This window comes from Mastigoproctus giganteus, chromosome 4 (assembly GCF_048544385.1).
Source record: "Mastigoproctus giganteus isolate SK-2022 chromosome 4, ASM4854438v1, whole genome shotgun sequence".
Classification (NCBI taxonomy): Eukaryota; Metazoa; Arthropoda; class Arachnida; order Uropygi; family Thelyphonidae; genus Mastigoproctus; species Mastigoproctus giganteus.
Window position 1 is genome coordinate 111,557,572 of NC_143578.1, and position 26,487 is coordinate 111,584,058.

Here is a 26,487-nt window from a genome sequence, read left to right on the forward strand (position 1 = left end):
TGTCCAGATGGCCGATTCCAGTTTCTTGAAAGAGTTTCTAGGGGTTTAAGTCTCTTTGGAAACAGTTTCAATTGACCGTGGCCATTTAGTGTAGACCAGGACAACACAGTACAGGAGTCATCTCAAATTAAGACGATGGGCTTCTTGCTTTAATAACAAGATGAAGTAAAAGTGGATTGTTTAACAAAAGGCAAGTGACATGAGTTCCAATGATTACTATGTACATACTTTTCATTTATGGATCTAAGTTCTGCCTGCGGCCAGATTTAGTTTGATTTGCAGATATCTCTCCAATATCAGAGAAAGAAATAACCATTAATTGCAATAATGATATTGAAACGTTAAGGATAAGGTGCTAGAAAACACTTCTAAATAAGTATTCAGAAACAGAAATGAGAACGCATTTTTTGTGGTGGCGTACAGGTCCAAACCCGCACCCTTCTTACTTGTAGGCTCTAAATCTAACTACCGGACCACGACCGGTCCAGCATAGGTCAGACCCACGGTTTTAACCTAGAGAAAATTCCCTTTTTTATCGTTTTGATTGAGTCTCTTTCAGGTGGGGACGACGTTCAGCAGTCTTCTCGGATGCATCCCAGGAACGCACTCTTCTTGGATCCGTAATAAAAAAGCATTATTTGGAGACTAATAATGGTACCCTCCCCTTTCCAATTAAAAATACGTCTTATACAAGATTCTGTTATAACGAATACTTAATTACTGTCGTACTGCGAATGTTATAAACTGTTATTATTTTAACGAGTTGTTCAAGTGAACGTACAGCTGATAATAGAGTTAATAGAAACCTGGTCCAGCGTGAAAGTAAATGCGTGGGACGATGTGAGTAATGAATAATCTTACCGCACTCCTACTTCTAATTACCTGAAGTGTCTCGAAGAAGAAAGAATGTTCTAAATCCCTCCTCGCACACCTTTCTGTACAAGCTCTGGGTAGAAAGATGAGGGAAGCACGAGTTATACAGAGCCACAACAGCATGGAGAAGGTCTGTCGGTGACGTCATCTGCAAGAAAAGAGAAAAGGGATATTTATTTTAATACCGAACACATCTTGCTGCAGTCCCTGCAGTGTCCTGATAAAGAATAGGTTATATTTATTTACCAGCGTTGAAACTAATCTGTGTACATGCAATTATAGTGAGTATTCTAGTCCAGCAGCCATTCTTTTTATTTATGTTTCCTTATGGAGTTATGGGTCATTATAAGCCGCCTGGATAATAACGCTATTTAAGATGGACTTATGACGAATAATTTTAGCTTTAAAAATGTACAGTAATCTGTACATTTTTATATGTATTTGTTTAACCGAATATGGTGTACCTGTAAACGTACGCACCACGAAAGTGGTCCTCCATATTTATGATTCTTCTGCGCATAGTTTAACAGAACAAAGCAAGTTGCAAGTTACTATTGAACTCCAGTGGATTAATCTCCGATACTTCCACTGAAACAATGATGCTTTATCCACAAGGAGTTTAAAGATTGCAATTCAAATGCTGGAGGGATTTTTCGCGAATTTTCAGTTGGAATATCATCATTTCTGAATCATCTTTAGAACCTCTTGCCAGGTTTTAATATTCAATTAACAGTTTCAACCGAGAAACTCTTTGAGCCGAAGTAGGTTCTGGGTAATTATGCGAATCGTTCCTTAAATTGTCGGTTGTACCGGTGTAGCGAAGTTAACCTAATGACATCTGCATCCCGAAACGAGAGTTAGTATTCGAAGCACGAAGAGATAAACACAGCGTAAAAGAATAGGATGGCACAGAGTCCAATAATGTCTGACATTTCCGATACTTGCAAATGATGCTGCAATGAGAGTCGATATCCGTGATTAGTTTTGCAGCCTCCAGCCAAATGGCCTTAACACTGACACACTTAGCAACAGAGTAATTACAGCAACAGCGGGGAGGTCCCTTCCAAATGGTTGAATCAATAAGTAGCCGTGAGCTGTTTTAAGAAAAATTATTATATAAGAGGAGAGAAAATGAATCAGTTTGCCACCTCAATTAATTCTACTGTGGTGTCTGCAGGGCATGGCAGCTAATTGATATTTCTGTCCAATGGGGGGTTGCAGGATTACAGCCTGCAGTTGCAGATATTGAATCAATCTGTTGTCCGGGTTGGTGCAGTTAAAAGCAAATTGCCTAGACAAAGAATTTTCGTGATGTATCGTGTCCAAGCAACGGACACTGAATACTTTCGGGAGATGCTATTCATCCTAGATGATAAACTTCGGAGAGTGTTTATCTTGACTGAGGAAAAGTGCTGAGTTTTGGAAGCTTCTAGAAAGAGTCCCGGAAGTACTTTATTTGTTCGAGAGATGTTACATTTCAAGTCTATTGATTAGACGCCGTGGAAGGCGAACCCCTAGGCGAATTGGCATTATCCTCCTGTACCTCCTCACCAGGTCTTGAATCATAATGCTCTTACATTCTTGGCTCAGCTGTTTTAAGAATTCTCCTCCTGCGGCTACCCGTAAAGGCATTGTCTCTAGTGGATAACATGATGTTAGCGATGTGGTTCATCTTTAATAGTGACTCTGTCCGCATTTATCAGAGGTGATCCGAGCGAAGCTACACCTGCTACTCGCCACCTCTAACGAGACCGACCATCTGTTGACAGAAATGTCAGCTAATCAGTGGGTGAATTAGTTTATATCAGTAGTAAATGAATAGCATTATAGCTTACCGTCGTATCCCGCTGATTATTGATTTGGTCACGTGAAAGTATGGCGTTCCTGCTCTCAAGTGCATCATGCTGTCACGTATCTCCTCGTAGACTACCCTCCAAACATATTTCACACATACGAGGTTGAATGAAATTGTCACCTTCCATCCATTTGGAAAGATAATTTTTCGATGACGCTAGGAGCTTATTGAAGTGTTTTCAAGTAATGCTGAGTTCGCAGGTCTCGAGCAGAGAGTTGCAGGACTTCTGCGATTTTCTCGTTTTCTTATCATCTCAAAACACAGAGACCAGCCTTAGCGCATACAATTTTCCAAAGACGACATACCGATGTCTCATGGCATGGGTTACTTGGGCCTTAATCCGAGATAACCTCATTCCCAATTGCAGGCAATGAGGAACGTCATAAAAGTCTTGAATTTCTTTATCACTAGGGCCCCCTGGCATTGTACCACCCGTAGTTATGTACGAGATATTTAAAGGCCGATTTAAAGAAACTTCTTACCGCTTTGAAACCATGGAATCATATGGACTAACGTTAATATTAAGAAGACGTTGATCAACACATTTTGAGGTGATTCAGAGGATTAAATAATTAATATGTCGGATTATTCTTGAGCTGAGGATATTCATATAATTAAATTAATAATATTTAGAATTATTCTTGAACACTATGTATCTCTGCATTTAGGTTTTAGAAATATTCTTCCAGCGACTTCCGAATCTGCTACCTCCTTCCCAATAGTGGAAACATCTCCAAAAATATATATCTTTGGTTTATATAAAGTCTTCTTCTACTTTTACCTCTTTTTTGTAAAGTTTCCAGTGGAATTTGTTTTTAAATTTCTCGAAAGGCCCTCACCAGAAACATTATGTAGCTCAAGGAGTCTGTTGTTTCCGGTGGGAAATTTATCCATTCCCTCAACGGTTCTGCTATTTCCGGCGGGAAATATGTACATGCACGCCAGCGCCTCTGTAGCGAATCTAGGTAGATATACTAGCTGCTCCAGGACAGCTCAATAGAATAGATAAATACAACCAAGGCACCTGCTGTATATGGAATATGCACGACTCTTTTACCCTTAGGTGACTAAAGGAGTTGAGTTGATAAGGTAAACGATTAATATTGTATTTATCATGCACAGAGAACTCTATACGAAATAGCTTTTTTCAGATAACTTTTTGCAGCCAGAAACCATCCCAGATTGCAGTTTCTCTTCGCCTCTCCCACAAAATTCTCTAACTTCAAAATTTTAAAGTAAATTATTAATGATATGCGTTATAAAAAGTTGTATTTGCAATAATCAAAGTTTTTTTATAGATGTATTCAATAGCAAACCATTTTCTGCGAAGAGTTCTTAGAAACGGTGGCTATCTTTATTTTAATACTGTAATTAGCGAGTTTGTAAAACTAAAAAAAAAACATGTCTGACAATTCTCGGATCATTTCTTGTTCTAGTAGTTGTTCCTTCCCAATTTTGGCAAACTGCCAAATTACTACTAAACAGTCGCCATATTTATATTTGATTTTAAAATCGCCTTAATCAACTTATATACTTCTCTTCTGCGCATATCAAGAAAATGGTAATGAACATGCATCAAGTATTACGATCCTTTGAGCAGTTCCAGAAATGCACCTGAGTGTAAGACGTAAATGTAAGATCGTCAGCTTTTGCTCATCAAAATGGAACTCTTAACTTAACGTGAACATAATTTAAGACGGTTCAATTTACATCCCTGTCTCTGATGACAATGTAACGTCAGGAGGGAGAGGATTAGCATCCTACAGTAAGAATAAATGTCCTTTCTTTCTTCCTTCTGCCCGACAGAAATTTCACAAAATTTAGAGTGAATTTAACAGCCCGAACACCTCTGAAATGAACTTAGTTTTATTACTTCTTTATCTGTTCATGTCAGTTAGCAGCAGAACGGTTTTCTTTATGCACCTCTTACGACATCTTAGAGGTGAAATTGTTTCTTCTACCTGCATCATACATTCCAACCACGTGTTCTCATTCCCGCTCACATTCATTCTTCAGTCACAATTAAAGTCAGACAGTAATCAACATATTTTACGTCTTTTAGTGGAAAGTTATGCAGAATATTCATTTCCTTATTAAAATAGCGACAGCGTGGAAGCTTGAAACAAAATACAAAAATTAATGAATATTTGTTTTGGACTAGCGAAGTTTGTCTTTTTGTATTCAGTGTAATGAGACATTCCGTATTTGGAAAATGTATTTAATTTATGTTTTGTTTTGTTTTTATTTCTTTTGTATGTCCCCTACTGGGCGTGGTTTTTGTATATTCGGATTATCCCATCATTAATATCCATCCATTTTCACCTCGATGAAAATAACTTTAAATAAACACGGTATTAAAATGCTTGTGGACATGCTTTGTCCTGTGGTTTATTGGAATTGTCGAAGAAAGGCAAGAATTAAACAAAATACAGTAAAACTTAATTTTCTGTAGTTGTAGTTTTAATTTCGAAAAAGCCAAAAAACGATAAAATAAAACGTTATGTTTCTCTCTCTCTCTGAAATAAAAATTGGTTTTCTGTTAATGCTTTTATAGCAAAGTATATCAAAACGCGATGCACGTGTTGTTTAAACCGTGAACGCTGTGGTCCGAGACTTCTTCACGAACTATTAAAAAATTCGTCTGCAGAGAATTTTAAAGCAAATTTCTTACCGCTTAAATTACTGCTTGGTTTCTTTTATTTTTTTAGTTTCCTTTTCCATGTCGAGTAACACCCCTCAAGGACTTTCCTACTTATTTTTAATTAGGACTGTCAATCAACGGATTTTTTTTTTAAAGCTAGGTAAATACGAAGGCATATAAATTGCGAAGGAAATAGCGAAGATACTTCGTTGTCACTAACTTTTAAGTAAAATTACAAATCCAGCAAACCAGTGGTGGTCCAGATGCTAACGTAACATTTCCTCCCCAAGTGAATAAGGTAATTTCAATCACTAGCTTTACAGGAAATGAGAAATCCGAGGAAGGAAACTTTCACACTGCTCATTTTGGAGAAGTTTGTTTGGCGAACATCGATTACTCGGGTTTCCTATCTCGAACAAGTTTGCCATTACGTGGGCTGATAACATCGGGTAGTGGAGGTTCCATATTTCTATCTCGTTAGCGAATCTCATGTTTTGTTTTTCTGCTGTTGCTAGGTGATGTTTTTCTTAGCGTTACAGCGGAAAAATTCAAAATTCTGGAGGACTTATGTTAGAGATTGCAAATTATTACGATGCTTCCTACGTTTAATGCGGTTTCTCCCATAAACTAATAGAACAGTTCAACTTTTCAACTATACCAAGAACTAAAAGGGTAGTTAATTTTTCCAGTATCTTGGGCAGTGTTCGCTATCAGTTTATAAATCGTCCTGTTTGTTAGCCCTAATCTTGCATCCAGAATAACTAGAATCAATCATACTTATACGATAATAATTAATTAAAACAAACAAAAATCGTAATTATTATTGATAACTACAGCTATTGAAGCTGAAGTTTGTGCAATTTTGAAAGTATTTATGAAATCTTGTAATCGCAAAGGAAAATTTTTAATGAACACAGTTGTGGAGATAAATGCAAATATATGGATTGTATAAATGAAACATAGAACTGTTGAATGGCCGATAAAGAGAAAGAGGCTGGATTACATAGACACTGAGTAGACTGCTAGAGATGCCTATATATATATATATATATATATATATATATCCATCCATATATCTTAGGGATGCCTATTGAGCTGCTGAACTTAACGCCAGAGCTCATACTTGTGTATCTGGCAACACAGCTGCGATGTCCAAGGGAGAATGCGCCGGTCCTAAAGGAGGTGATTATTATTGGTGACTCTGTTGTCAGGGAAACGGGAAATACGTTGTGCAAGAAGGATAGGTGGAATAGGACCAGAGTATGTCTGCCACGGGCAAAAGTAGATGACATTGTAGAGCAGATGTCATCATTTAAGGGCACAAAGGGTGATTTGCACACGTTGGCACTAATGATATTAAGAATAGGAGATCTGAGGACTTAAGTACAGGGCAATGTTGGTAAAAAGTCGTCGCAAGTTAGGATTGAATTTGAAAGTGTCTGCAATTTTGCCCAGGCACGCTAGCAGAGTGTACATGTTGAGAGCATCGTTAATCAATTCGGTCCTGGAGACATTGTGCACAATGTCCACACTGAGTACAATGTGTACAGGAAGGACAGACAGGACAGGAGGGAAAGGATTTATGCTCTTATCTAAGGCAGTGCATCCAGTTGACATTGGCGATGAGTGATGTTGAGTAAGTTTGGTGTGATATAAGTACTGAGAACACAAATATGAGAGTAGGAGTGTGTTATAGGCTTAATGACTGCGACGAGTGTACCAAACAGGGAGCTAAATGAATTTGTTATAACTGAAAGGAAAGTGGAAGAGAAATTGTTGAACCTGAACATAAAAGGGCGACTGGGGTGGATGGGATCTATTTAATCATATTAAGGGAGGCAGCAAAGAAGGTGAGCAAACCCTTAGCCATAATTATGAGAGCATTCTTGGAATTAGGGGAGGTACCTATGGACTGGAGAAGTGCGAATATATTTCCAATTCATAAATGGAGATCAAAAGGCAACATGAGTAATTACAGACCTTTTAGCTTCACGTCTGTTCCAGGGAAAATAATAGAATCACAGGTTAAAGAAGTAATACAGGACCATTTGGACAGACAATTAGATACTGCAATCACAGCATGGAATTGCCAAGGGGCGGCCTTGTCTAACCAATCTGATAGGTTACTCTGATACAGTGACCAAAGAACTGGATGCAAAAATAATTTTGGCATCGTGTACTGGGATTTCAGGAAGGCTTTTGATACGGTTGCACATAAAAGACTGTTGTACAAACTGGAACAATGTGGTATTAAGGGAAAGTTACTGCTATGGATAAAGGGATGGTTAAGAGAGAAAAAGACGGAGAGCGGTTATCAATGTGCACTGCGTGGACTAATGTTATTAGTGGAGTTCCCCAGGATTTAATGCTGGGCCCATTATTGTTTTCAATATTTATCAATGATATTGATGAAGGTATATCAGCTTTAATATCTAAGTTTGCAGATGATACAAAGGTTAGCAGGGTTGGTAACGACAGTAATGACGGTATGATACTGCAACAAGATTTAGAAATTAGAAAAATTAGCTCGATGTGCAGAGATATCGCAGTTGAAGTTTATCATTAACAATGCAAGGTACTGCATATGGATAGCAGTAATCTCAGAGTAGTAGAAAATGAAAAAGATTGTGCAGTCTGATAAGAAATTCTCTGAACAGGCAGGCGTGCTGCCAGGAGAGCTCATGGGATTTTGTCAATGATATGCACAAACTTTGCTAGTACGGAAAAGGAGGTGATTATCCCTTTGTACAAGGTCATGGGTAGGTTGCATCTAGAATACTGTATACAGGTCTGCAGGCCTCACTTTACGAAGGATGTAGATCTGCTTGAACGGGGGCGGAGAAGGGCAACCTGATTGTTGAAGGGCTCAAATGGGGTGCTCTTGTCTAAAAAAGGCTTCAGTTCTGCAAATTGCAGCGTCTGGAGACTAGGTATTTGCGGAGTAACGTGATTGAGTTGCTTAAGGCCCTGAATGGGTTGAGTAAGCTGAATGTGAATGGCATTCTTCCTCTTGCTGAGACTACACACATGAGGGGGGGCATAAATTTTAGTCCAGGAAGGATGGTTGCAGGATAGATGTGCGGAAGTTTGCCTTCAGCCAGGAGTGGTTTATTGATGGAATACGCTTCCGTTTGTTGTTGTGGAAGATGGTTTGAATAAATTCAAGAAAGAACTCGACAAATTCTTGGAGAGTAAGGACGGATGAATTTTTTTTTTTTTTTTGACTGATGCTATATAAGCTTGCTTTCTTGCATCATTTGCTTCTACTACTACTATACGTGGCGTCCGTAGCCGAGTGTTCAGAAGCTCTTTGAATAGACCGGGATTCAAGTCCCTGACTGCCAAATACGGTCGATCTGCCAATCCGCACTGGTCCAGCGTGGCAGATTATGGTCCATTCCTCTCAATATGAATTGTTGAGGAGGCTTCCATCCTGCAGTGGATTGATAATGGCTGCAGTTTTACTACTATAAGTGCAGTGTGACGATGTGCACCTTATGTGAGGATACACTGGTTGAATTTCTGAAATTATGGCAGCGTGCTGCTATTCAAATTCTGATTGCATAAGGAATACTGTCTAGGAAATGTTTTGTGAAGTTGTTTGGAGGCTACATGGGCTTTTAGTTCCATACTGCAAAACTTACTGCATTAAAAATTATATAGCGGTATTAAAGGTCACTTGTTGGTGGACATTTCAGTTATTTGTAGGACTGTGCATATCAGGAGTTGCTAATTACCGAAATGTCTAGAACTTTTCCTTTTTCAATAGATATCACTCAGGGTTCTTCCCTACGTATCCCTTTAAATAACCTTGTTTTCCATTTGAACTGTAAATCGTTCTTTTTAATGTACGCTGATGATAATAAAATCTTTAAAACATTTAATAATGATAAGCCCATGTCAGCTCTGAGTTATTGAAATATGTGAACATACACTCAGTGATCACTGAATTGTGACCAACTACCTAATACGGTGTTGGGCCACCGTTCGCACGGATAACAGCCGCTGTTCGGCTGGGCATTGACTCCACTAGATGTCTGAAGACGTCCGTAGGGAGTCGCAGGCATGCTGCCTGCAAGGCCTTCCACGGCATCGGAATAGATGGCGATTGCTTGCCTCACGTCTCACTTTCCACAGGTGTTCAATTGGATTGAGGTCAGGCGAATTTTCAGGCCAATCAAGATGGGTGATATCTTCACTGTGTTCCTCAAATCACTCGTGCACAGTGTCGGCCCCGTGACACACGGCGTTATCGACTTGGAAGATCCTCTTTCTGTCCGAGGAAAATATGCAACATGGCAGGGCGCACATGGTCTCTTAAGAGCTGGCGGTAGACCTCACCAGTGAAACATTGGTCTAAACGCACCAGGAGTCCTAGTTCTTACCAGCAAAACATGCCCCACATTAAGGCAACCACTGCTAGCAGTCTGCGAGCTATGCGACATAATCCATTATGGATGGGGTGGTTAAAGTTCTGTGATCACTGAGTGTACATGATCTTAAAAATATAAGATGTCACCATTTCATTCAAAGTATAGAACCAATAATGACAGGGATAATTCCATGTATTTACTTCGATTTTTTATTTGTATAATAATGCATTAGATCTATTTGTTTATTTCTCAAATCACAAGAAAAAAAAAGCTATATTTTTACTTAACTACAATGTTGTACAAAACTTAAGGACCAGCACTATTTCTAAAGGTTACAACCACAAAATCTTTACTTAAGGTACTCTTTACTGATGAGAGTAGATTCAGTCTCAGCAGCGATTCTGAACGTCAGCTAATCTGGCGAGAGGTTGGCACACGGTATTCCCCTACAAACATCACTGAAAAGGATCGATATGACGGTCGAGGTGTTCTCGTCTGGAGAGGCGTTACCTTGGATGGACGTACACAACTCCAGATACTGGAAGACGGTACTGTAACCGATGCACGCTACTGTACTGAGGTAGTCCTCCCCATGTACGTCTGTTCCGAGGTGCCAGTGGCCCCGAGTTCGTGTTTATGGATGATAACGCCACACCCCATCGCACTTCAGCTGTTGATATGCTTTTGGAAAGTGAGGACATTGTTCGTATGGATTGGCCTGCCCGTTCCACCGCCGATCTAAATCCCATCGAACACATATGGGACCCTCTGGGGAGACGCCTGTGAGCACGTCCACACCCACCAGAAAATGTTCACCAGCTGAAGATGGCACTGACAGAGGAATGGGCGACGTTACCGCAAGAACTTATCAACAACATTGTCCTAAGTATGGACAGGCGATGCAAAGCCTGCATCGACATTAGGGGTGGCCATATCTCCTACTGAGGACTACCTCTTCCCTTTGTTCCATCTTTGGCAGTGATGCATCTGTATCATGGCAGCCAGTGCTTTGTTGCTATTTTTGAATAAAGTCCTTCTGTACCGTTTTGTTTCTGTTGTCGTTTCCTTCATCATTTGTACCTCACGAGGTTCCTTTGGTATGCTTTTCCCATATCCAGGCCACTCCTATGAGAAGCTACAAGTGAAAACCTGACTGGTCCTTAAGTTTTGCCCACCACTGTATATATTCTAGTGTATTGCGATGCTTAGTGTACTGCATTATAAGAAAACATTCGTCTTAAATTCAGGACCCCAGTAATATCGACTTTGCTTAATTAAATAAATCCTGTCTCAGGCAAGCAGCGGTTTACAAGTAGTGCGAACAATACAAGGGTGGTCGCCAGTTCACCACAGACCTCCAGTGACACTGACAAAAGCGCGTCATGTCATTAATAATGAAACACCTGTAAAGGTGAATGACCAGATGCAGGCAGATCGCTATATAACGCTTTTGAGAGTGTTATTCATCACCACTTACATTATTGGATGACATCTGGACACCACTTGGATATTGAAATGCCCCAAAACTCGGTTTTTTCATCCAGTCAAACAAACTGGCCATCAAATCTACAAACACAGTATCCCGGCGCCTTAATAAATAACAGATAAAATAGATGATTATATCCACTGCGCTGCCCTTGGACGTGGCACAATGGATATTATCACTGTTCTCCCACATCGGGTGGGAAAGCCGTGGGTTCGAACCCCGTCCAATGACGCGACAGGTTTTCAAGATCTTGTTCACAACGTGACTGAGTTATTCAATCTCAGGTGAGGTTATATGGTTTATTTTCCCTCCCGGAAACTTGGGTTCTTCGTCCAGCAAACAGAAAACCGACCGAAGGATAAAACAGTTACAGACACAATTTCCTGACTCTTCGTGGCCTTAATTGGTGGACCACAACTTGTGGAATTTTAGGCGCTTCAGAAACTTAGGCTGTATTGCGCCATATACAAACAATATGCCTGTAAATTGCTTTGTGTTCTGAGATCTATTTTCTGTTTGCTAGACGAAAAACTTGAGTTTTCCGGCAGAAATCCACGCTACCCCTCTCTTGAAACCGATAGTGAAAGTTGCACGATTTCCTTCACTGGAAAACTACATTATTTCTGCTGATGATAATGCTAGAATTATACCATCGAACAACAGTAGATTTCATGTCACGCGATCCGTTTGAAACCCGTCATCCAAGAGCAAGGATTTACCGCTTTTCAATGGTACGTACGTGCACAGGATGTGCAACAAAATAAGAACTCCAAACAACATTAAAAATCGAGCATTGTTTCTCTAATTAGCATAATGGAGAAACCCTGCCTGAAATATCGATGTCCGCCTAATTTGCCTTTTGATTTGCTTTTAGAACGAAGACGTGTACAGAGACTTTTTGAAACTTTTAGGGCACGCGAATGGTTCGTTTCCATATCGGAAACAGCGCGGAATTAATGGCGAGTGACTACAAAGAAAGAAATAAAAATATACAAGAACGCGAACACGCGAGCAGTTATTTAATGAGCTGGCTTTGAATATTAGACACAGTCCTGATAGCTCCTTCTCATTGGATGCGTTTTCCAGTGTGATATTTCTCGATCCTTGCGATATGTGACAGGCCAGTTAAACTCCCATGATTAATTGCCACGTTAAACCAAGATTAAGTACGCTGTTCCAAACGGTGGCTGGAACCAAACAACGTTTCTCCACAGATAGTGGGGAGAATCAATCATGTTCACCGGGATTATTACTCAGGTCAGAGTTTACCTGATGTTTCTATATCGGATGCCCGTGCCTTGTGACATTAGCATTTTGCTTCAAGAGGCGAAAAAAGTGCTCTAGTTTATGATCTAGCGAGAAAGGAGAGTATTAATAGCGCGCTTCAATTCCAAAATGGGTGATCCCTCTGATAAGACGTATCAGTTAGAAATTAACCAAGCGTACTTCGATATTGTTAATACAATTAAGTACTCACTCGTGACATTTAAAAGCAAATTAGCCGGTTTGTGAAATGCCAGTCTGCATGCGAAGTCCTTTACATTTAAGTATACCGTTGTATTCTTTCTTGTAACCTAAGGAATCTCCTTACAAGATGGATAAGATGACTCCAGCTCGTGGAATGTTGATTCAAACAGCGACACGGTCATAAGTAAAAGCCAGAGCACCCAAGTACATCGCCTATGTTTAAGTGTAATCCGAAAACAACTTGACTGCTAACAGTAACTGAGAGGTCAGGGGTTATTTCGCAACCATGAGGTGCTGTATCCAACAGAAAAGGTGGAGAGGAAGCAATGTGCTTGTACCAAGGAAGTCAGGGTAATCCTTAATAAAGATGTGTGATCTTGTTTAGAAATATAAATGTCGTCGAAGATAAGCATAGGAGCAGAAGAATCCTTTTTGCGAGATATAAGACAGGACTAAGTTTTAGATGGATTGAAATCAACTAAGTTGCCTTTGCCCCCACTGGAAAATTACGTGGAGATCGGCATTTAAGGAATTGATGGTAGATATTCGAGAAGTTGAAGTTGTTTGAGCTGGGCAAGGTTTCTCGAACTGGAATGTGGAACTCAATGTGCTGTCTCAGAAAAACTGTGGATAGGATTTTCATCAATGGAAGAAGTTCATTGATATACAAGAGGAAAAGAGTGAACGAAAGGACTGAAGCTTAGGGAACGCCAGTATTAGTGGAGAAGTTAGAAGACTGAGCCATCTACCATCACCCGCAGCGAGTGGTCAGCGAGAAAACTGGACATTGCAACGTTGACAGTCCGTAAGATGGATTCTTGTTAAGCAGACCTTTATTCCAAACACGATCAAAAGCCTTAGAAATGTTAACAGAAACTGCTTGAGTTTCATCAAACTTTTCTATTGAATTTATCCATAGATGAGTAACATAAGCCAAAATGTCATCAGTGAATCGACACTGATTGAATTCACATTGATGATCATTCAGACGGAAGGTTTGGAGATAGTTTAGGAGTTAGCGTTTCCCTATTACTTTAGAAAGAGTAGAAGTAAGTGCAATCGGACGATAATGGGAGGAGAGGGATTTTTTCACCCTTTTTAGGAAATAGTTGGATATGAGCAAATTTCCAAGAAAAAGGAAAAACACCAATGGAACAAAAAAAAAATTGTGAAAAGGCAACAATAAAGGAATACAGGTTTTGAGAAGTGGAGAAATACTGTCAAGACCTGAAGTTTTCTTGAATCAAGATTGTTCATAATTCTGATATCTTTTTGAGTACACTAGGAGGCATTGAGTGAGGTATACTAGAAATGGTAGGAGGCAGTTTACCAAGATCGTCAATACAATAGTTAGAAGAAAAGTTGGCTCTAGTAAGACAGATTTATCTTTAGCTGAGGAGGCAAGACAGATGTGAGAGTTCAGATGGGAAAAGGTTGCAGCCAATAGCTTTGATAAGAGAGAAGAATTCTTGCCTGCCGATTGGATTAGAAGCAACTTTTCTAATCTTAGCATGTTCAAAATCTGGTTGCACTGATTAATAACTGCTTTACAATTGTTGCGAGCTTTGGTGGTTGCTGAAAATAAACTTGGAGATTTGGATGCGAGCCAATTGTGGTATGCAACTTTCTTATCTGTTGAACAGTCTTATCATATTTATCAGAAAACCAATATTGATAAAGGACGAGATTTCAAGGGATTGTAGAATAAAAGATTTCAACCCTGCTGGTATAATTTCAGTACATTCTGAACAAACATTGATGTCAGAAGATTTAAAACAGAAATACAACCAAAGAAAAGAAGAGAAATCTCTCGGGTCATCCCATTCAGCATTCTTTTAATGCCAAACAACACGAGGTCGAGATTGGCAACGAGAGAAAGGCTCCATTGGAGAAGAGGTCATCACAAAGTTGTGATCTGGGGTGCTTAGAGGACCACTCACCTCGCCTATGCACTTGGAAGGGTTATTCGCGAAAAAAAGATCAAGAGTGATGGCTGTGTGGTTAGGACAGTCTGGTATTTTGGCAGTTAAATGAATAATCTGTGTGAGGTCATTAGTAAACGCAAAAGCCTCAGCACCTCGACCAGCTGGGCCCATGTCAGTGGGCCCAGCCTTAAGCCAGCTGGAGCTGTAAACATTAAAACGAGAATAACCCCACTATTAGGAAAGTTGGACTGGAGAAAGTCAAGTATCAAAGAAAGATGGCCAAAGAGTTTCAAGTGATTAGTGGAGTTGGGCGAACAACAGACGCAACACACGAATTTGACAGAATGGGGTAGTGAGATTTTAAGCCAGGGATGATTGAAAAGGGGATATTCCAAATTACCAAGTCTTTGACAGGAAATATCACAGCAGATGTATGCACAAGCGCTGCCTTGGGGGCGAAAGGAATCATATACAGCAAATTAGCAGAAATAAGGTAAGCAATGGTTGAAGCAACCGATAACTGTAATTCTTTCAGAAAAAGTGTGGCTTCGCAGGCTTTAAGTAAAAATGGACATCACTAAGATTGGAACTGAGACTACATATATTTGTGAAATGAACGAGTATGCGTTTGGGAGGTTTAGATCTTTAATAAACAGAAGCTAGCGAGGAAATACCACTTGATCAAAGAAAGTGTACCGTATTACAAGTACGAATCCCAGACTCTACTAGAGATCTCAACCCACAAGCTGTACTGGGATAAGACAGTCCCGCACAACAGACCGAACGTAACCCTTGTCGACAAGAAGGAAAAGGGGACCTATTTGATTGACATAGCAGTGACCAACACAGGCAATCTGTGTTGGGCGAGGAAAAGAGCAGGAAGTGCACGGACCTAAAACAGGCGATCAAAGAGATGTGGCATATGCAACGTTACTACTGTCCCGATCATCGTGTCAACCACCTGTATGGTGTAAAAACCCTACATAACAGCCTAGCAGAAATAGGTCTCCCAGAGAACGCATACAAGGAACTCTAGAGAGTCGCAATACTCAACACCTGTAGGACATTCAGAGAGTTCCTCGACAAACAGTAACACCAGACATAACAACCACTCTGTGCACTTGGTACCAGTACCCGTCACGGGGGTGGAACCCCCATCAGGCAGAAATAATATAAGAACAACAACAACAATAATAATAATGTTCTGGTTCTTTATTATAATAATAATATAGAACCAGAACATAATGTCCGAGCAGCAAAAGGGATGTAAGTAGATAAGCAAAGGATGCAAAGAGCAATTGACCATTGACGCTGCAGTTATGGAGCAAGCCTACAAGAAGCACCGCAACATTTACATTTACAACTACCACAAGGCCTTCGACTCCGCCGTGCCCCATAGCTGGCTGATAGAGACAATGAAGATTTACAAAGTAAACCCGACACTGATACACTTCGTTAAAGCAACCGTCAAGGACCACCATCAAGGTCAAGAAGATCACGACCAGACCGATACCCATCAGAAGAGGAATAATCTGAGGAGCCTTGAGCCCACTATCAATTTGTCCAACACTCAACCCACCACCGGACTCAATAACTGCAAATACGGATATATCCCTAAAGAAGGGAGGAAGAACCTTTACACCCTCTCTCACCTGATGTACATAGATGACATCAAACTCTATACCGCAACTGAGAATCAACTTCTACAGCTACTCCGGATCACCGAAGAGGTGCAATTTGGCCTAGGCAAATGCAAGACCCATGGATTACTTCAAGAACTAAACTGCCAGCTGAAGAACCAGTGAAGAGATTGTTGAAGCTATGACAGAAGAAGACACAAATAAATATCTGGGGATGATGCAGGCTCACCAGTTAGAATACAAGGAGATCAAGGCCCGCCTGACTGAGAAATACCATCAGAGACTGAGAAGCCTGTTAAAATCAAAGCTGAATGGCGGGAGCATGGTCACAGCCATAAACACTTACGCAGTCCCAGTAGTAACGTACTTCTTTGGGATCGTAGATTGGACCAACACCGAGCTGGGAGAGATTATGAGATTGATGAAGATAACGTCGAAGAACCGAAAGAACTACCCAAAGTCGGCCATCGAGAGACTGACCATAGTCCGTAAAGAAGGAGGGAGGGGATTGACTGACCTCACTGAACAAGAGAAGAAAGCAGTTAAGAACCTGCGGGTTACTTCAAGTAAAACACAGCATCAATCTACCAAGCAATAAGAAAGGTAGACAACCGGCACACAACACTCAACCTGAACAAGGAGACCACACTCATACTGAAAGAAGAAACAAAGACAGAAAGGTGGACGAAGAAGGCACTCCATGACAGGCACTACAATGACCTCTATCAAGACTACATAGATAAGATAGCTTCCAATACTTGGCTCACGAAAGGTAAGTTCTTTCCCGAGAGCGAAGGATTCATGCTCGCCATCCGAAATCAGGTAATCAACACCGGGAGCTATAGCAAATATACATCTCCAAGGACTTCGGAGTAATAGATGACACATGTCGTCGATACCACCTGGTCCCAGAAATAATCCAGCACATCACCGCAGGATGCAGGGTGATCATCCAGACGGAGTACACTCAGAGACACGACCAGGTAGCCAGGATATGGCCAGGGACCGTGCCATAATGCCGGACAAGACGATCCCGCACAACAGACCAGATATAACCCTCGTTGACAAGAAAGAAATGGCTCCTACCTGATTGACCTAGCGGTGTCCAGCACCAGGAACCTCCAGAAAACATAGGAGGAAAAGGTCAGGAAGTACTCAGACGGAAAAAACCAATAAAGGAAAAAAAAAATTGCTCTGCTTTATCTTCCTATGTCCTCTAAACATCAGTCATCTCTTTGCCGACTTTACATGCCTTTTAAGAATACTTTTCCTGTCTGCTGGAATATCAGATCTGTATGAAGAAATGAGGCATTTTATCCAATACTGTGTGAAAGGTGTAGCGCAAGCTCGTGGTTAGTCTGTGATGCTGGGGAATAGTTAAACTGGGGCCCTGTTCGAAGCACGAAACCAGGATGAATTAAGCTGTGATAAAAATAGCTAGATGATCAGGTTGTGCCTTTTGCTGAACATTTGAGGGACACTCATGATTTCGATAAACACACAGAAGACTACATTCCACATCGGTAACTCTAGATTAGAGATATCCAGGAATTCCTTCTTCAAAAGAACATTGGCACTTATTGATCTCGATATAGCTGAACAGGAAAGAGTTTCACAGAACTATTTGGTAGAACTATTTGCTCTGTTATACACTTTAACTGGACGCATGCCTGTTGTGTATATTATATGTTAAAAATAAATAAATAAATACTCCTGTATTTCAGAATGACAACTGCCCAGTTCACAGGACCGCTACTGTAAACTGGCACGAAGAACAGGAGGGAATCGGCATTTAAATTGGCTAGTCAAGCCATCACATTTAAATCTATAGAGATCGTATGGGACTATCTTGAAAGGAAGACAAAACACAAAGGTAGCATCCAATAAACTTGAATTTCATTTAATAATAAAACATTACATTTCATTGGACGTTTTAACTTAATACGTATAACTTAAACTTCGTTGGAGATACGAATTCATATAACGTAACTCGGTAGGAGATAAAATTCGATATTGAAATATATATATATATATATATATATATATATATATATATATATATATATATATATATATAAAACAACTCGATGCTGGAAAAAACATTATATGTATGTATAGTGTTATTACTGCATTGGGGTGTAAGTTTAGTGTTATCTTTTTAATTGTATTGAAATTGAATCTAAATCATGCCTCAGACTAGAGCAGCAAAGCAAAAGCTCAAGGTAGTGGAAGTGCTGTAGCTCAGGGGAGAACTGAGAGGTGGGGAGGGATTGTCCTCTAAATCACAGCCTTTTGAAATGTACTGCTTGTATGATGTTTGTGGGGTTATCAGGAACGGGACATGATATTGCCAACGGTCTTTATGTGTATTCGATGTAAGGAGTGTGATGAAATTAGGTGCCAACTCAGCGTTGTTATGGGCCTTTATGAGAGCTTGAAGAACAGGGTAGTGCCCTCGAAGGATATAAATTGAGGGGCCGATCAAGCTCTCAGCTGCCCACATCAACAATGCCACAGCTTGCACTTGAACAACACGCAACACAGCGGCAACCCCCAAGGCAGAATGCGCTGGTCCCAAAGGAACTAGTTGTTGTAGATGGACTCTATTGTCAGGGAAACGGGGAATATGGTATGTAAAAAGGATAGGTGGAACAGGACCAGGGTATGTCTGCCAGGGGCAAAGGTTGATGACGTTGTAGAGCAGATATCATCTTTTAAGGGCACCAAAGGTGATATCGTTGTACCTGTTGGCATCAATAATATTAAGAGTAGGAGAACTGAGGACTTACCAAACAAGTACAGGTCATGTTGAAAAAGAGGAGCCACGAGTTAGAGTTGAATGTCAAAGTGTCTCTGTAATTGTGCCCAGACACGATAGGAGGGAGTATATGATGAGAGCCTTGTCGATCAATTCGGCACTGGAGAGCTTGTGCAAGGCTGAAAGGGAAGAATTTTGGCCTGTGCTTGTTGACAGGAGAGACTGCTTCTACAGGGATGGGATACACTTAAAGAGAAAGGATGCAAGAATATTTTGCTGATGCTATCCAGGCACTGTTCAGTGGGGCGGAAAACCGCTAGCTTGGGGGCGGGATAAACGGACTAATAGATTAACAGTAGCCGCTGGCAGAGTTGAAACTGATTCTTGCACTGCTTCTATTGGAATGAGTAGCACAAGGTGCTGGGGATTTCAGAGACTACCTGGAGTCATTGCAGAACAAGTAAACATATGGGCTGTGTTAGGCTAGCTAAGAATAGAACCAGGCGCATGTATACTTGCATGTACACCAACGCTAGGAGTTTGGTAAATAAATTTGATGAATTTTAGGTGTTGGTCAAAAAATCAAAGGTGGATATTGTTGGAATATCGGAAACGTGGTGTCACACAGATATTAAGGAATGCAGAACTGGAATTTGGGGAGTACAATGTGTACAGAAAGGATAGACAGGACAGCATGGTAGGAGGGGTTAGTGTTGTTAGTTAAGAAACACAAAATCTAAGGAAGTGCATCCAGTTGACATTCAACACTGCATATCAAACTGGACAGCGCAATGGTGAAACAGATTGGTGTGACCTAAGCACTGGGAAAACAAAATTAAGAGAAGGAGTGTATTAGGTGGTCTAATGACTCTGATTAGTATAATAAACAACTGTACAGAGAAATAGTGGGCCAGTCAATCAGATTGTCTTATAATGGGGGATTTTAACTTCCAGATATTGACTGGAATTTGTGGGTTGGTCACTCGCACACTAGCAAGGCTTTTATGGATTTATTGGATGATTGTTTTTCTACATCAGCATGTTCGAGGGGGCAACTAGAGGGAGAATTACTCTTGACTGATCTATCAGTAGTGATTCTTCATGCATTAAGAATCTGCAGATAAAGGAACCACTAGGTGGCAGTGATCACAGTGTGCTGAAGTGGGATTTACTCAAGGAGGTAACTACCATCAGAGGTAAAGGGAAGGGTTTTTTGTTTTCGTAAAGGCGACTATGATGGTCTGAGACAGTATTTAAATTCTGTACAGTGGGACCAACTGATGATGTTACCAACAACAAACTCAAAATGGGAAGCATTCAAAGAATTAATCATGGAAGCTACTAGGCTTTACATACCAACTAAGAAATATTGTTCAACGTTTAGGCCTAAGTGGATGTCAGATGAACTAATGAGACATGTTGATCTGTAACCAAGTTACAAAGGAGGTTAGGCAGGCGAAGGCAGCTTATGAGAAATCTTTGGCAAAGGATGCAACGAAAACAGTAAAGAGATCTTTACTTATGTAAACTCTAGAAGGAAAGGGATAAATCAGATTGGACCATTTAACATAGATGGGTTGACTATTGATAACCCTACGAAAGAAAACTTCGTCACTAGCGGGAATACTCGCCAGGGCCTCTGCCTGGGTGTCTCCTTCTCTTCTCAGACAAGTATTCCTTTCTTTAATTGCAGGCCGCACCTCACCTATGGAATCATCTCATGGGGTACCACCAGCCAAGAAAACCTCGCGAGAATCAACTCCAGTCTCCAATCGATGCGTTCGTTCAATTTTGGGCCTCCCCTGGAACGCATCGGTTAGTTCGAGATACAAGGAATTGAGACTCCTAAGCATCTACCAGCTATTGCAGAAAACTGAGGCGATCCTTGTTTACAATGCTATGAAGACAGCAGACTTTCCCCCTCTCTTCAGATCCTTTTTCATAACCACAGACGAAGAAGAAATATCATACAATCTAAGAAATGAAGCCAACCTGAAGGTTCCGCTTTTCAGAAAAGCCATAGGTCAGAAAAGTAAAAAAATACAGAGGTGCTAAAACCTGGAACAAACTTCCTACAAAAATTAAAAATATCACTTCACTAAATCGATTCAAGAAACTACTAATTGAACACATCACCAGGGATGTCTGATTCAAATTACCTTCCACTCAACTCCTGAATTTTAAAAATACCAACATGGAAATAATGTACAAATGTTAAAGGAAGCAGTTGGCAAATAGTTTGTAAATTTCTGTGCATGTATCTCATCGTTTTTCTTTTCTCTCCTCATTTAATTGTCAAAATGTTCACAATGCTGTTATAAGTAGTGATGCTTTTTGAAGTCTTCTGTAAAGAAATGTACAAAAATCTCCAATTTATTTATGTCTTTCCTGTTGAACATTACCTGTAAAATTTCAGAACTGTACATTGTTCAATTGTATATTTGTATATTCATAATTTTTTAAGGGAACACACCCTAAAAAGCCATTGGCTTATGTGTTCTCCCTCCCTGTTTGCTGTTATCTCCCAAAAAATGTAACATAAAATAGGGATAATTGTATTGTATTATTATTGATGATCATCTCATTCACACATGAGAAGTTATTCAGGGAGGAAAATGCCAGAAGGTTAATAAACTGTAACGGGGAGCTAAAGGATTTTTGTAATAACTGAAAGCAAAGTGGAGGTGAAATTGTTGAAGTTAAACTTAAGGAGGGCACTTGGGGTGGATGGAATCTATCCAGTTATATTAAAGGAGGCGGCAAAGCAACTAAGCAAACCTTTAGCCCTTTAGCCCTAATTTTGAGAGCTTCCTTGGTCTCAAGGGAAGTCCCTACTGACTGGAGATGTGCAAATGTATCCCCAATTCACAAAGGAGGATCAAAGGGTGACAGCAGTAATTACAGACCAGTTAGTTTAACTTCTGTTCCAGGAAATTTAATGGACACTGGTTAAAGAAGCACTGCAGGATCATCTAGACAAGGTTTCAAGTATAGTTTGCACACAGCTTGGGTTTGTTAAGGGAAAGTCTTGTCTGACCAGTTTGATTGGATACTACGATGTGGTCACAAAGGAACTGGATGCAGGGAATAACTTTGATATTATATATTTGGATCTTAGAAAGGCTTTCGATACTGTTGCACATGGAAGACTGCTGCACAAATTGGAGCAGTGTGGCATTGGAGGCAAATTGCTGCTATGGATAAAGGGGTGGTTGAGGGGGAGAAGACAGAAAGTGGTAATCAATGGACACTGCTCTTCGTGAACTAATGTGATTAGTGGAGTTCCCGAGGATTCAGTGTTGTGTCCATTGTATTTCAATGATATATAGGAATTTTTCTACAGGGATATGGAGGTGATTATCCATTTGTATAAGGCAATGGTCAGGCCACACCTTGAGTACTGTATACAGGTCTGGAGGCCTCCTTTTAAGAAGGATGTAGAGCTGTTTTAACGAATACCGAGAAGGGCAACAAGGTTGGTAAGGGTAACAAAGGGGTGGTCTTACCAAGAAAGGCTTAAGTTTTGCAAATTACAGTGTCTGGCGCTTAGGCACCTGCGAGATGATCTGATTGAGGTGTATAATGCCTTGAATGGTTTGAGCAAGCTCAATGCTGATAGGATTCTTCCTCGTGCTCAGATTACGAGCTTGAGGGGACATAAATTCAAATTGAGGAAAGACAGTTGTAGAATAGATGTGCAGAAATTTGCGTTTAACCAGCGGGTATTGATTGCTGGAACAGACTTCCATCTGTCATTGCAGAAGTTGACAGCTTAAACGAATTGAAGCCAGTACTAGACAAACATTTGGAGCAAATGGGTGCGTGAAATGGGGAGGTTTTTTTTTTTTGGCTGATTGCAGCGAACGAAGTGACGCACCTCTAAGCAAGTCGTATTCGGAACGCAAAGTTTTAGATTTGGTTATCGCTAAGACTCTATTCTCAAGAAAATGCTCAAAAACTCCGTTTCTTTATAGAAAGCGTATCAGCCATCAGGCAGGTGATTTTTGAACGATACGCATACGATAAACAGACGCTTGTCTGCGTATCGTATGTTTAGAATGTCGGTATTTGATTCCTTTGTGAACTTCTCGAAAAAAAAAAAGGAAAATAAAAATAGCACGCAGCATCCGTGTTTTCCTTCCCCACATTTCATCGGATAAACGAGAGCCATCTGTAATTTGTTAAACATGAACTTGGTGAGCGCATGGGAAGCTCTAACTAACACATACGTTGTTGCAGATCATTAGGGTTTCGTCGTACCTGTATTGTGTATCGGAGTTTGAAAAATCGAAGCTTGCTGCTGCAATGAGTATTCGTCGTGCTGGCGCTAATGTTAGGAACTCTACCAATGTAGTTTCAATAGAGAAATCACCACCGAAATATCAATATTTAACACACTATGAATAATTGATGGAGAAAGTCCGCTGTTGCCCTTCGATCTAGTAAAACTGATGGGATATGCAAAAGACAAAAAGACCACGTGCTTCGATCAGCGCTGAACAAAAATGACCTCTGGGGGGGGGGGGTTAAGAAACTTGTCTTTTTTTCAAAAAAATACTAAAAATTATCCCCCCGATTTTTTCAATTTACTTATGGTAATGTTTCTGACAGGCTGGTGGTCTCTGCTTCAATAAACTGCCTCTGCCTCTTCTGATCTTTTTTAATTCATGTATCAGAAAGATATATAACGGTCCGGTCACTTTTCTTACTATTAGAATTGTTTTAGAAATGCATTAATTATTCCATTACATTATTTATTTGATTTATTTAATTGTTATCTACTTTATCCATTGTTTAATGTCTGTATTTTTGCGTATTTCTTTGTTACTATATTGTCCTTCGCATCTTTCTTTGTTGCGAGCATTAGAAAATTGTTTTCATAATGGAAATGGACAAAAATTGACAAAACGGAAGGAAAATGAATGCGTGGGACATCCGAACCGTAAGTTAAATGCATAAATCAACTCATCTTTTAATATATACTATATTTATGAAAGCTACTTCCCCCCTCCATTAAATTCCGGTCCAATAATACCTCTCCACTGGATGTAAATCTTAATGGTTCTGAATGTAGCATCTCAAATCCTGCTGCTTCTTTCTGTAACTGTTGTTGTGATGGGGGTTTCAGAGACAACGCCATCAATCAGGATACAAAAGTTTCGTTTTTAGTTTAAGAAGAATCAAAATTTATCCACGTGTCAGAATAAAGCATTTTTAAATGTTACTTCAGCTTTAAGAAAGTTCCGTTTTCGGTTCCTTTTTTTAGGGTTAGAGTCTAGAATATTTTGAGGATTGTTTTAATATAATAGATATGATCGTCGACAGAGGATTAGTTTCATTGCGAGCCAGAGTTTCAGAGTGATCATCCGCCTTCATCATTAACGAATTTGAAACTTTGATAGTCGAATTAGAAATTTGAAGAGCTCCTTAAAAATCAGAGGACTGATTGGGAATCAAAATCATCCACAAGACTTTCTATACCTGAGCTAGAAATAACGGAGCACTTCATTTTCATAACGGATAATTCTGATGTTATTTCGAAACCTTAATTAAACTTACCTCACATACATCGCATTCCGTGTGAGTGTGTGTGTGTAATGCAATAAATTATGATATTCGAAGAATGCAAGCGGTATCCAACTAGCGGAAAAGGGGGGTAAAAATCACCCTGGATTTTATCGAATCCTGGGCAACTTCAGCAGAGCGTTTGGAATTCCATTGGCGTTGCCATATCGCTACACAACACACGCACAGATATAAGCAGCACGGTCTGCTACAACAGCCAAATAACTACATCTTCCGTAATAATGGATGATTTTGTGTTGTGTCAAAACAACATCCCATTTGGAACAGAATAATTTACTTGTCAAGAATTGTACCCTCTTGAGACGTTGAAAGAAATCTATTTTCTCAATTTCCCTTCTCTTATCGATCGTTTGAGTTTCCCAAAGAAAGAAGTTTTGTGACTTTCTTAATATAAATTCTTCCCGGTTCTTAGTGGACATACAAAACAAAAAGAAAGTTTTTTTTTTCCAGTTTGCAATCAAACTACGTTCTGTTCGGGTGAAGTGGCTTGGAGCTATCCGTATCGTTTAATAAATCAGAGGTGAATCATCATTCAATATGTCTATCGATTGTTAGCAATTACCTGAGAAAATTCTCTTTCTGGCGATTCCTTTGAAAAAGTATATCCCACGACTGATTCTGTTCTTAGCTGTGTTTGCTCTGATCGCTAAACCATCAACACTGGCAGTTATCCAATACTTGATAACTTAAGGAGAAACGTGATTGATATTTTGGGGACCATAAATGCCAAACGATACCTGTCTATAAATTGGTTATCGGAGTATCAGAAACGTAATTAAGATACGGCTATATTAGGGCTGGAGGGTTTTTTTTCGTGGCTGGAATGAATTGCTTTTACCAGGAGTATACGTTCAAAATTTCTATATCATTTCATAATCACAGATTAAAAATATTTACAGTGTTGCTGTTCGTTCTTTTGCTAGGCAGAATAAATCAAACTGCAGTTCGGATAGCCAATTCAAGTTCCCGTTATAAGAATCAATTTTGAACGCTTTTGTGATATTTTTCTAAAGCACGTTTCTTTCTGGAGGTCAAAAAACAATTTGCACTTTCCGGTTTATTGGGCTTTTCTGTACGGCGAACCCCAACCGAAGTTCGTGGCAAACAACGGGTGGTTTAATAGGTTCAAGCATCGCGCTGGTTTCCACAACATTAAAGTATGTGGTGAAGTTGCTAGTGCTGATTCTGTAGCTGCATTTTGTGATGTGTTGGAAAAAGTTATTGATGAAGGAGGCTAATTTTTAACGTTGACGAGACTGCTCTGTATTGGAAAAAAATGCCGGATCGAACATACATTGCCAAAGAGGAAAATACAGTTCCAGGCATCAAAAGACGGGGGCCACGCTCTTGCTTGGGGCTAATGGAGATTATAGATTAATACCACTGCTTGTGTGCCGTTCTGGAAATCGTCGTGCATTTAATGGCATCAATAAAGCCACCTTGCCCGTGCACTTCCGATCGAACCAGAGAGCATGGATAACAATATCTCTCTTTGAGGATTGGTTTAAATGATGTTTCACTCCCGAAGTTGAAAAATATTGTAAAGACAACGAAGTTCCTTTCAAGATTTTGCTTCTATTAGTTAATGCTCCTGGACATCCTACGCGTCTAAATGATTTCAATTCATATTTCTACCACCAAACTTCACACATCCAACCTATGAATCCAAAGCAAACAAACTATTAGATAAGATTAAACAAAACACGGAATTTTAAAAAAGCAATAACTTATATTATTCTTATTGATTATAAGAAAAGGTGTTTGATTAAATTTGTGATTATTAACTACTAAATTGAGAAATCAAACTCATATTTCATTTTTATAGATTATGTTTAAGAATGCAAATGACTTTTTAGAAAAGTTAATGTTTTATTTATAATTAA

General features: G+C 39.8%; 1 protein-coding gene across 1 annotated transcript in view; it reads right to left on the reverse strand.

Annotated features, from left to right (window-relative positions):
* The window catches only part of LOC150086994 (uncharacterized), a 112,686-nt gene that overhangs the window by 43,149 nt on the left and 43,050 nt on the right, over nucleotides 1-26,487 (reverse strand). The window contains exon 2 of the mRNA XM_090371733.1: nucleotides 883-1,021. Within this exon, the coding sequence (XP_090227859.1) occupies nucleotides 883-1,021 (139 nt within the window). The remainder of the gene's footprint in view (nucleotides 1-882; nucleotides 1,022-26,487) is intronic.